The sequence below is a fragment of the Pristiophorus japonicus genome, chromosome 5 (genome assembly GCF_044704955.1).
Source record: "Pristiophorus japonicus isolate sPriJap1 chromosome 5, sPriJap1.hap1, whole genome shotgun sequence".
NCBI lineage: Eukaryota > Metazoa > Chordata > Chondrichthyes > Pristiophoridae > Pristiophorus > Pristiophorus japonicus.
In genome coordinates, this window is record NC_091981.1 from 197,036,931 (window position 1) to 197,050,306 (window position 13,376).

Sequence of the window (13,376 nt, forward strand, 5' to 3'; positions counted from 1 at the left end):
AGAAACTGGGGCTCTTTTTTACTGGAGCAGAGAAGCTGGAGGTGACTTGATTGAGCTGTTACAAATTGCTAAGTATATTGACAAGAGAAAGAGGGGAAAACTATTTCTGCTGGTTAAGTAAGATATCGTCTACTCTGCCCCCAAATATGTGCCTCGCTCAGATGGTAGGATAGAATTCTCTACCACACTAAGTAAATACTAAGGAATAAAAACAGAAAATGCTGGAAATCTCAGCAGGTCAGGCAGCATCTGTGCAGAAAAAGCAAAGTTAACATTTCGGGTTGATGACTTTTATTCCAGGTTCCAGAAGCCACAGTATTTTGCTTTTGAAATACTAAGGAAGTTGGTAACTAGAGGGCAAATGTATCATCAGTGTAAAGAATAAAAGGAGAAGTAAGCAGATTTTTTTAAATGCAAATTGTTATTGGGACATGAAATACCCTACCATAAACCATGGTGGAAACAGAAACCATAATACCTTTTAAAAAGGAAGTGGATAAATATTTGAAAAATAAATAAAAGTGTACGGTTAAAGGGCAGGAGAAAGGAACTAAGTGAGTGGCTCTTTCAGAGAGCTGCTACAAGAGAGAGAGGCTGAATGGCCTCCTTCTGTATTGTGAAATTCTATTGAAGCTATTTTCACCTTCACCGCCTGGGAAGTAATCTGGAGGAGGGAATCCTTTGTAGACATCAATGGTATGAACATCAGACGGGCTCTATCATGGGTGGTCGATTGGCTCTGCTACATTAGTTCCTGGGCGATGAAATTACCTCCGATAATAAATAGGAGCAGGAGTAGGTCATATGGCCCCTCAAGCCCGCACTACCATTCAATAAGATCATGGCTGATCTGATCTTGCCCTCAGCTCTACTTTCCTGCCTGTTCCCCATAACCCTGGACTCCCCTATAGTTCAAGAATCTGTCTATCAGGCTTAAATATATTCAATGACCCAGCCTCCACAGCTCTCTGGGGTAGAGAATTCCAAAGATTCATGACCTGTAAAAGAAGAAATTCCTCTTCATCTCCATCTTAAATGGGTGACCCCTTATTCTGAAACTGTGCCCCCTAGTTCTAGATTCCCCCACTGGGGGAAACATCCTCCCAGCATCCACCCAGTCAAGCCCCCTCAGTATCTTATATTTTTCAATAAGATCACCTCTCATTGTTCTAAACTCCAATGAGTACAGGCCAAACCTGCTTGACCTTTCTTTCATCCCAGGAATCAACCTGGTGAACCTTCTCTGAACTGCTTCCAATGCAAGTATATCCTTCCTTAAATAAGGAGACCAAAACTGTTCACAGTACCCTAGGTGTGGTCTCACCAATGCCCTGTACAGTTGTAGCAAGACATCCCTACTTTTATACTCCATCCCCTTTGCAATAAAGGCTAACATTCCATTTGCCTTCCTAATTATTTGTTGTACCTGCATGCTAACCTTTTGTGTTTCATGTACGAGGACACCCAGATCCCTCAGTATTGCAGCATTTTGTAGTCTCTCTCCATTTAAATAATATTTTGCTTTACTATTCTTCTTACCAAAGTGGATACCCTCACATTTTCCCACATTATACTCCAAATTTTTGCCTGCTCACTCAGCCTATTTATATCCCATTGCATATTCTTTGTCTTCTCCTCACAACTTGCTTTCCCACCTATCTTTGTATTGTCAGCAAATTTGGTTACAATACACTCGGTCCCTTCACCCAAGTCATTAATATAGATTGTAAATAGTTGAGGTCCCAGCACTGATCCCTGTGACATCCCATTAGATACTAACTACCAATTACTAGTATTAGTCAGCGTATACTCTCGGTTCACTTGTGCAACTATCTGCATTCTCAATACCAATGCAGCTCTCTGATGTCTGACCTATACTGTCTAACCAAATAGGGAAGGACTTTTAAACACATTCCCGTTTTCTTATCTAATTGCTAACAGATTTTCTCTGTGGATTTAATTACCTCTGCAGAATCTCTGAACAGATTTAATTATAATGGCTGCCAAGCATTCAACTAACATCAGTAAAGGAAATAAGACAATGTGTACTTCTTTTTGGTTTTAAAAATGCTATTCTGTTTATAATCTGGGAATTACTTTTTCTGAATGCTTTCTAATTTATTTGATTGCGTGGAGTTTTGCAGCTTATTAGCCAGGGACAAGTGGAACAAAAGTAGTTGGTTCAAAAATTAATCCTGGTGTCACTGACAATACAAAACAAAGAGAATTTGTGTGGGGCACAAATAGGTAATTTAGCCTAATCGTGCTGGAACAATCTTGCTTCAGCTAGTGATAGTTAGTCCTTTAACTTCGGCGCACTTGTACTGTGTAAGCATGACAGACAGGTTGCATCTTTATAAATACAGGCAAGCTAGAAGGGTACTTAATTGAATTAACATCAAATTAAGTACCAATTAAAAAGTGCTTGAATTGTCAGCATATGATATGTCACAAACTGGAAGAGCAAGGATTAACATTCAAGATTTTACACCTGAGTGCTAATTTCAATCACGCCCTTCATTTGCAGACACCTTAGGGAGGTGCTCTCCACTGAAAAGGAGGATAAATTAGAGGAAAAGCCACTCTGGATCAATCTCATGCATCTCCTATTATCCAATCATGGAACAGTACAGGGCCGGGAACAGATTCTCTGGCCACTCTCTTATTGCAGCTTAGGAAGAGTTTAAAAAAAATCACAGTATTTTAAAAGCTTAAAAGAACATAAAATTAGTGACCTTGTGTAGATGTGCAACAGCTTATCCGTTAAGTATTCCATGTACAGTCTGTCCTTGGTAATGGTGACTATTTCAATTACAGCATTTTGAAATAGGATTCAAAACAGCCATCTCTTCCAACTTAGAACCTGACATGTTCTGTCTCAAAGTGATAAAAAATGTCTGAAGATGTAATCAGTGAGGGCACAAATACTTGCGTGTCAAGGGAGGCAAACAGCTTCTGAACAGTCTTGAGATCCTCACTTATCTCAAACAAATGTTTTATTGCATTAATTGCTCTTTAACCTTCTATTGACAAAACTGAAACTTGGATCTAGCTTTCAAAGAAGCATCCTTTAGTGTCCAACAAGCCGTGGATGAAGTTTAAAAGAAGCAGCATTTTGCATTATTTTTTACTGTTATAAAAGGATATGATTATGAAATAAACAGAGATAAACCTCAAGCACAAGCTTACATCCTGATAAAAGGCTCAGTTATCCTACTTATAGTAACATTGGGCCCAAAATTGATGCACTTACCGCCCACTGCCGCGACATTCCTCTGCTCAAACCGCCCAGTGCCACTTTTGACGTGGCCTGGAGCGGGTGGGAGGGGAGAGCGGCCGGGAAGCACCCGCTGATATCAGCGGATGGCCGATGCGCGTAAGTAGCCGCCTGCCCACTGAGATGCCAGATTCATGTGGGCAGGAGTCGGCAACGTAACAGCGGAGGACCGCTGAGTGCAGGCAGCTCTGTCCTCAGCGGTAAGTGTGAAGGTGGAGGAAAACAGGTTAGTGACATTTTTTTAAAAATTTGTTTCTTTACAGGGACTTACCTGGATGGAGTCCCCTGAAGGTCGTCAAATGTTTTTTTTTGGTGCTTTTTATTTTTAGGTCTTCAACCCTCCGTGGGCCCGACTCCATCCTCGGCGGTACTTGGGCAGTAAGCACATTTGCTGCTGAGAATGAGAGCTCCCGCCCAGATTGGTGGCATACGTCACTGCTTTGCCGACCTTCGAGGGACCTTGTTGACAAAAAATAGGAACCTCGACGGCCATCGGGTGGGTGGGGGCCTTCACTAAATTTGAGCCCATAGGTTTGCTGTTGACCAGTTTATTATCCAATTTTTTTTAATGCTTATTTTTTGAATTCATAAAATTACTGGCGGATCATGATATGGGTTAACGAAGCCTAATAATTCAATGATCAAAAGAATCTTGTCAGAAAAAAAGTGGCTGGTTTGTTTTCACACTGTGCAGATTGTGCTTGTAACAGCTATTACTCAATAGTTTTTCTGACTTACTGTGTGCACCACATGTCACAACATTTCAAAATTAATCATTACTTCAAAATCTGTTGATAAACATTGATAAATCATACCACAAAATATGTCCATGGAATATTGGCTATAAAAAAATGGACCAGAATAATTATATTTTGTATTTCTCAGCCAGATTTAATCCAGTTGACAAAGAAACTGAGATTAATGAGTTCATGTAAATAGAGCCAACCAACAGTTTTCCTGTGTAATGCGACTTCCATTTTGCTGTTACAGACTGTTACCATCATTATAAATTCACACTGGAGCTCGGGCCAGTTTAGGCAAAGCATATCTCCATGAGTTCCATCAACACTGCCAAAATTCTGTAAATCAAGCAGCTTGTGTGTGTTTTTCTCTTTTGATACTTGCATTAGGTGGTATAACAATCAACCACAACTGGACACAACTGTCTGAGGGACAGATTTCTCACAAAAATGATGCGAGGGGTTGAACGAACACAAAGGACAAGGTGAATTTATCCTGGGTTGCCATGTGCAAACATAGTGCGTTCCAAAGACCTAATGCCAGTCTCTCAATTCAGCAGAGGATGATGAGCAACGTCCTTGAATTTCAGCATAGAACAATCCGAGATCCTAGTTGATTGAATTTTTCGAGGAGGTAACCAGGAGGGTCGATGAGGGCAGTGTGTATGATTGTAGTGTATATGGATTTTAGCAAAGCTTTTGATAAGGTCCCACATGGCAGACTGGTCACGAAAGTAATAGGCCATGGAATCCAGGGCAAAGTGGCAAGTTGGATCCAAAATTGGCTCAGAAGCAAGAAGCAAAGGGTATTGGTTGATGGATGTTTTTGTGACTGGAAGGCTGTATCCAGTGGGGTTCTGCAGGGCTCAGTGTTGGGTTCCTTGCTTTTTGTGGTATATATCAATGACTTAGGCTTAAATGTTGGGGGTATGATTAACAAGTTTTCAGATGACACTAAATAGGCTGTGTGGTTGATGATGAAGAAGAAAGCTGAAGACTGCAGGAAGATATCAATGTACTGGTCAGGTGGGCAGAACAATGGTAAATGGAATTCAATCCGGATAAGTGTGAGGTAATGCATTTGAGGAGGTCTAACAAGGCAAGGGGATACACATTAAATGTTATGACATTGAAAAGTGTAGAGGAACAAAGGGACCTTGGAGTGCAGATCCCTGAAGGTAGCAGATCAGGTAGATAACATAGAAACATGGAAAATAGGTGCAGGAGTAGGCCATTCGGCCCTTCGAGCCTGCACCACCATTCAATAAGATCATGGCTGATCATTCGCCTCAGTACCCCTTTTCTGCTTTCTCTCCATACCCCTTGATCCCTTTAGCCGTAAGGGCCATATCTAACTCCCTCTTGAATAAATCCAATCAAATGGCATCAACAACTCTCTGAGGTAGGGAATTCCACAGGTTATCAACTCTCTGAGTGAAGAAGTTTCTCCTCATCTCAGTCCTAAATGGCTTACCCCTTATCCTTAGACAACGTCCACTGGTTCTGGACTTCCCCAACATCGGGAACATTCTTCCTGCATCTAACCTGTCCAGTCCTGTCAGAATTTTATATGTTTCTATGCGATCCCCTCAGGTGGTTAAGAAGGCATATGGAATACTTGTATTCCATGCCTCGACTAATAAAGACAAGAGCAAGGAGGTTATGTTTGATCTGGATAAAACACTGGTTAGGCCGCAGCTGGAGTACCCTGTGCAGTTCTGGTCACCACATTACAGGAAATATGTGATGGAACTGGAAAAGGTGCAGAGGAGATTACAAGGATGTTGCCTGGACTGGAGAATTTTGGCTATGAGGAAAGTTTGGAGATGCTGGTTCTGTTTTCTTTGGAACAAAGTAGGCTAAGGGGTGATCTGATTGAGGTGCATAAAATTATGAGGGGCCTGGATAGAGTGATTAGGAAGGACCTGTTTCCTTTGGCAGAGGGGTCAACAACCATGGGGCATAGATTTAAAGTAATTGAAGGGACGTTTAGAGGAAATATAAGGGGAAATTTCTTCAGCCAGAGGGTGGTGGTGGTCTGGAACTCACTGCCTGAAAGGGTGGTAGAGGCAGGAACCCTCACCACATTTAAAAGATACTTGGATGTGCATTTAAAGTGCCGTAACCTACAGGGCTACGGACTAAGAGCTGGAAAGTGGAAATAGGCTAGATAGCTCTTGGTCGGCTGGCACGAACACAATGGGCCAAAATGGCTTTGTTCCGTGCTGTAAATTTCTATGATTCTATGATCCAGGTGACAATACTACCTGGATGAGAAAATGGATGAAGAATTACTGCTGGTAATCTTCTGGCTGATTGAAAACATGAATACAATTACAGGAACTTTTGTGCTTCTGTGATAAGCATGCAATCATGGCCAAAATTCAAAAAGGAGTTAGATGTAGTCCTTACTACTCGGGGGATCAAGGGGTATGGCGAGAAAGCAGGAATGGGGTACTGAAGTTGCATGTTCAGCCATGAACTCATTGAATGGCGGTGCAGGCTCGAAGGGCCGAATGGCCTACTCCTGCACCTATTTTCTATGTTTCTATGTTTCTAAATACGATCAAAGCTTGTGGTGCTCTCACTTCATAATCTTGTCTAAACAATGTGAAATAATCAATAACTGGTTCTTCTTCCCCATAAAGGAAACACCTTGATTTCGGGTGGTGCCTCATGCTGATATTGAGTTGAGAACTATTGAAACCCATGAAATAGAGCTAGGCAATTACGTCTCATAGGCAACTAAACTGAAAGTTGTTTTTTGATTAATGCTCTGCTCCACGCACTAACATTAACTTAATAATGGAGTGAGTGGACCACTGCAGAATTTAAGCAATTGAGTTTGCATTTTTTTTAAATCAGGGTAATAATTCATCAGAACTGCATTCTATGTTCGGAAGAGGAAAGAGTTCCAATGAAGGTTTAAACTAGAAATATTAATGTATCTTTCTCATACAAATGCTGATTAATATGCTGCTCATTTTATAGAAACAGAGAAACATAGAAAATTGATGCAGGAGTAGGCCATTCGGCCCTTCTAGCCTGCACCGCCATTCAATGAGTTCATGGCTGAACATGCAACTTCAGTACCCCATTCCTGCTTTCTCACCATACCCCTTGATCCCCCGAGTAGTAAGGATTACATCTAACTCCTTTTTGAATATATTTAGTGAATTGGCCTCAACTACTTTCTGTGGTAGAGAATTCCACAGGTTCACCACTCACTGGGTGAAGAAGTTTCTCCTCATCTCGGTCCTAAATGGCTTACCCCTTATTCTTAGACTGTGACCCCTGGTTCTGGACTTCCCCAACATTGGGAACATTCTTCCTGCATCTAACCTGTCTAAACCCGTCAGAATTTTAAACGTTTCTATGAGGTCCACTCTCATTCTTCTGAACTCCAGTGAATACAAGCCCAGTTGATCCAGTCTTTCTTGATATGTCAGTCCTGCCATCCCGGGAATCATTCTGGTGAACCCCTGCACTCCCTCAATAGCAAGAATGTCTTTCCTCAAGTTAGGAGACCAAAACTGTACACAATACTCCAGGTGTGGCCTCACCAAGGCCCTGAACAACTGTAGTAACACCTCCCTGCCCCTGTACTCAAATCCCCTCGCTATGAAGGCCAACATGACATTTGCTTTCTAGTATCTTGTGTTTTTATTTTATATTTCCAGCATTCGTAGTTTTTCTTTTTATATCTTAAGCAATTAGACCACTGATAAAATAGTCTTATGTATTCATTGCCATATCTCTGGGGACATTCAAAGACATTTCTTTTGAGCCAATAATGAAATGTAGTGTCTGTCTCACAATGATAGTGGTTCTTCTTCCGAGTATTTTGTGTGCAGAGACTGAATCATACACAACATATTTCAGTCGGGGAAGAAAATGAAAGGTACAAGTGGCTGCACTCATTCTGCCAGTCACCATCATAATATTTTTTTTTCCAACATGCTTTCAAGTATACAGATTCTCATCAGTATTCACAGCAATAGGTATTAATATATCTGTAGAAATATTGAAGTTACACTTTGGCTCATGTTTTATAGGGAAAACACCGGTTTTGGCACGGTTTCCTTTTATTTTGTTCTTGGGACGTGGTGACACTGGCAAGGCTGCATTTATTGTCCATCCCTAGTTTTTTATTTTATTTATTCGTTCATGGGATATGGACATGACTGGTAAGGCCGGCATTTATTGCCCATCCCAACTTGCCCTTGAGAAGATGGTGGTGAGCTGCCTTCTTGAGCCGCTGCAGCCCGTGTGGCGAATGCACTCTGACAGTGCTGACTTAGTAGTGGTTTGGTATAAGTGAGTGGTTTGCTTGGCTATTTCAGAGGGCAGTTATGAGTTAACCACATTGCTGTGGGTCTGGAGTCACATATAGGCCAGACCGGGTAAGGACGGCAGATTTCCTTCCCTAAAGGACATTAGTGAATCAGTTGAGCTTTTCTGATAATCCAGTAGTTTCATGGTCATCATTACTGATACTAGCTTTTTAATTCCAGATTTATTTAATTGACTGAATTTAAATTTTCCAGCTGCCATGGTGGATATGAACTCAGATCTCTGGATTATTATTAACCAGGTCTCTGGATTACTAGTGAAGTAACATTACACTATGTTCCTCTCAGAAGGTGGTGGCAAGTCTTCTTCTTGAACCACTACAGTCCTTCTGATCATGGTGCTCCCACAATGATGTCAGGTAGAAAATTCCAGGACACTGTCTGCACTACAATGAAGGAACAACAATAATAATGGCAAGTCAGGATGCCGTGCCTTGGAACAGACTTGCAGGTGACGGTGTTCCCATCATATTGCTGCTCTTGTCCTTCTCGGTAGGAGAAATTACGGGGGAAGAGAGGTGCTGTCAAAGTAAATTTAATGTGTTGCTGCAGTGCATCCTGTAGCTTGTATATACTGTAGCCTAGAACAGTGTGATTGGGTTCAAAATTGCCCAGCAGTTGATCCGTTTTTTTTGGAGCAATTGATTTTTCTGAAGTATCTTAAAAATCCCCATTTTCCACATTCAATTTGTGCCAGTGTGCGAGTTAGTTAGGGTTGTTTTAGTTTAATTTAGTTTTTTTCAAAAGGGGGCGTTACCAGCCACGTACGCCTGTTTTAGCCATTTAGACCACTTTGAACAGCTAATAGTTACTCCAAACTAACTTAGGCCAGCGTATGTGGCCATTTGTGGTCGCATCGAAAACCCTTGTGGAGAGTTAAGAAATCAGTGCAGATAGGTATATCGGAGGCCAGTAGAACTTAATGACTTGCTAAAGAATGTGAATAGGATCAAACAGCTATACAGGACATCATATGACAAACTTCACAAAGTTAATTTACTATACAACAGAAGCATTCATGGAAGCTTAAACTACAACAATAAAAGAAGTGGAGACAAAACATATTTACATAATTTTTTCAAAATATGCAAATAAAAATAGAAATACCTCCTGCTCGTAATTCTTATGTTCTTATGTTCTCCCAGCTGCCTCAGCTCACTCCCCATCAGCCCAGCCCTTACAAACATCCCTACCTCCCTGGGTCGGGGATCAGAACCTCCAGGATTAGAACAGCACCTGAGGTCAGAGATCAGACACGTCTGGGGATCAGATCTTCCCTAGAGGTTGGGGATCAGACCGTCCACGGGATCGGAACCCCCTACCCCCATGAGGTCGGTGATCGAACCCACCCTGTGATTTGGAATTCCCCCCCCCCCCGGGATCAAAACACTCCCTCCCACTCCCATCCATGCACCCCGGCTTGGACCCCGCACCAACCTGCTTGTTGTGGCCTTCTAGCCTGGGAAGGCAGCGGGCCAGCCTGTGCGGGAAGCCACTCGGCCTGGGATGCATCGGGTCCCATGCTGCAGCATGCACAGAGGCTGGGGGCAGGAGCTACTGCGCATGCACGTACACTCCAATGCGCATGTGGAGAGCTGCCGGCACTGTTTCTGGCGCAGGGTCCTAGCTCCGCCCCCCCCAATCGACTGACCATGCCGTGCCCAGCCCCGGAAGAGGCAACACAGCGACCAGAATCGGGGAGATTATTTTGATGCCATTTTCAGCCCACAAAGTCGCTGCATCTCTGGTGAATGCGCCAAAAAAAGGGGTGGGCCAACTTTGAGCCCATAGTGTTGGAAGGTCTGGATATCGATTCCAGCAGTATGGGCACTGATCCAGAAAATTGCTATCCTGGATGTTATTGATCTTCCTGAATGTTGTAGCTGCACTCAGCCAGGTGAGTGCTGTGTATTCCAACACATTCCTGACTTGAGCCTTGTAGAATCAGAGGAGGATTTGAGGGGTTGAGAGGTGGGCCACTTATTCCAATGTACCCAGCTTCTGTCTTGCTCTTGCAGCCATGATATTCATATGGCTGGTCCAGTGATGACCCCCAAGCTGTTGATGGTGAGAGACTTGGTAATGGTGGTAACACTGAATGTCAGGATGAGATGGTTGGGCTTTATCTTGTTAAAGATGATCATCACCTGACACTGACATGGTGCAAAAGACTCTTTCCTTCAGAACTCCTGCACTGATGTTCTGGGTCTGCGATGATTGTCCTCCAACAATCATCTTCTTTTGTGTCAGGTATCACTTTAATCACTGGAAGGTTTCCCGTTGATTTTACTCGGGCTCTTAGTTGCTATACTTCATCAAACTCTGCCTTGATGTGAAGGACAGGCACTCTTTTGTATCCATGTCTGGACCAAGGCTGTGATGAGGTCTGGAGCAGAGTGGTTCTGATAGAACACTGAGTGAAAAGGTTACTGGTGAGTAGGTGTTGTCCGATGAATCCTTCCATCACTTTACTGATGATTCAAAGGAGGCTGACAGGACAGTAATTGACCAAGTTAGATTTATTTTATGCTTTATGGATGAGACATACTTAGGTAATCTTCCACATTGGCAAAGCCTTTGCTGTGACCAGTGCACTCAGCTGCTTCTTAATGTCATATGGAGGGGAATTTTTACCACCATTGCCTGGGTGGTAATATGCAGATTGAATCGCTCGTCTGCTATAGTACTTATCCAATTTTCATCACATTGCTCCCGGGTGGTAAAAGTGAAAATTACTCACATGCTGTGAACAGAATTGGCTGGGCTCTGACATCTATGATGGCCGAGTAGGAACATCCATTTTGCACTTCTGGTTGAAGAGTCTTCCAAACATTTCAGTCTTGTTTCTTGTAGTGCTGGGCTCTATCATGGGTGAGGATGGAAATGTTCATGGAGCTTCCTCCTTCTGTTAACTACCTGATTGTCCATCACCATTCTCGACTGTATGTGATTCAGCTGCCGAGCTTTGCTCTGGACCACTGACGATGCAACTTAGCAGATCCTGTGGGTAACTGAATTTTTCCTGGGCTCTCAGAGATGATCAACACAATATCAGGAATAGAACCTTACATTCCACCTGAGATAAGTTCAGCTCTCTAATCTGAAAATCAACTTCACAACTTCCGACACCAGCTGATTTCCCGATTGCCCTGCTAGATTCTCAATAAATGCCATGCACGGTAGGCCATCCTCCATTCCATTATGGGTTTGTTTTTCCATTGCCGTGCCACATGCCCAACTGAGATTACCTTTTTGCAGTATTCAGTAATTTATATCTCTTTCCAGCTTCTTACAATCCAATTACAGACTTTTATATCAATGTTGCCTTTTATGACATTAGTTAGCATATTTTACATTTCAGCTTTATCTGCTCCTATAGATAATATATGTAGAAAATGCTGGAAATCTCAGCAGGTCAGGCAGCATCTGTGGAGAGAAAGCCTTTTCTCCACAGATGCTGCCTGACCTGCTGAGATTTCCAGCATTTTCGTTTTTTATTCCAGATTCCAACATCCACAGTATTTTGCTTTTGTTTATCTGTTCCTCTCTGTTCCCCTTATTGTTTTGGCCAGTTCTACAAAGGTGCCCTCCTGCCTCAACTCTGCCCCATTTAATGAAGGTCCCACCTGAAACACTGAGGTTCTTTACACTTTCAGTCGTTAATTGACCTGCTATGCATTTCCAATATTTTCTGCCTTTATTTTAAATCTGCACGTCCTTTAAAAGATACAACATAGAGTCGATGTATGTGCAAACTGTCTGTCATTTTATTTTGACATTGCCAAGAATGAATGGTTCCTCTGGAACTATTCAGATTAGTTTTCTCCTTGGTTGTTTCAAATAAATCATATGTTAAAGGAGCTGCATAAATTAATTTGGAAATGTAAGTGAGAATTGGTAATACAGGTATTGAGATTCACCAATGAAAAATAAATAAGTTTAAAAGAATTATTTTGAAAAAATATGATTAATTGCAAGTGAGGTAACCCGATAGCAGGCATTTTTCATGCAGGTGGATTGTAGCTGAACCAATTCCTGGCCCTTCATTCTCTGAGAAATAAAAAATCTTCATCATGTCTGGGTGACAATGGATCAACGACTGAACCCATGCCTAATTATTTCAGCACACAATAAATATTTTCTGCCGAGGAATGAAGGAAAGCTAAAGTTTTTTTTGTTTAAAAAAAAAGCCTATAGTTTCTTTCAATATATCTTTAGGTAAACTAATAAGAAGTGATAGCTGATTAAACAGAACACTGAAGATTACAGTGCAAGGTTATACAAGGTCATGCATATGTGTCGGAAGCTTGGTGCTGGTACAGAATCATTACTGTGTTACCTGTCATGTTGCAGTAGACTTTGAATGGTCCTAGTGGGCCACTGCCATCGGGATCTATCCAATAAGTATCCGATGTTTTGCCAAGATGCTTATATGCCTCACAGGACTGTTCATATATAGCTGAAACAGAGCACAAGTCGAGTTAAATTGAAATCCTTCTGTAATGTAAAAAAAAACTGAATAAACACTGCAAGCTGCCAAAATGAGATTAAAAAATACAAAGCAAATAAGGCAAATGACCTTGATACAACAGGAGAGATTCATTCAAACATTCACTAATTAACAGCTCGGAGAGCATTCTATTTGAATAACATCCAGAGTATTGGGAGAGCCTTACAGCACACATTTTCCACCGTTACTCAGATACCAAGTTTCCAAATATTTTAATTGACATATTTAGATGAATGTGTGTGTTTGCCTAACTGAGGGAAATGCTAACACCTTTTCACTTTTACTGCCCAGTGTCAGTATGAAGCACTTCAAGGTCAGGTGTAGTTCAGGCTACATGCAAACTAAAGCTTCCTCTATTCAGGAATAATATCAAGTCTTAACCACAAACTCAGAAGTGTACTCAACTGGACTAGTGTGATATTTTCCATCTCCCTCACCAGGCTCCCTTGTGGCATCCCGGAATAATATTGTCAATTTAGCACTGAGCTGTGAACAGT

The 13,376-nt window shown here is 41.9% G+C and overlaps 1 protein-coding gene across 6 annotated transcripts in view; it reads right to left on the reverse strand.

Annotated features, from left to right (window-relative positions):
- Window positions 1-13,376, reverse strand: part of LOC139264555 (contactin-associated protein-like 2) — a 2,534,539-nt gene that overhangs the window by 1,224,977 nt on the left and 1,296,186 nt on the right. For all 6 annotated transcript variants that reach the window (XM_070881196.1, XM_070881199.1, XM_070881197.1 and 3 more), the window contains one exon: window positions 12,709-12,828. In XM_070881196.1, coding sequence (XP_070737297.1) covers window positions 12,709-12,828 — 120 coding nt within the window. The remainder of the gene's footprint in view (window positions 1-12,708; window positions 12,829-13,376) is intronic.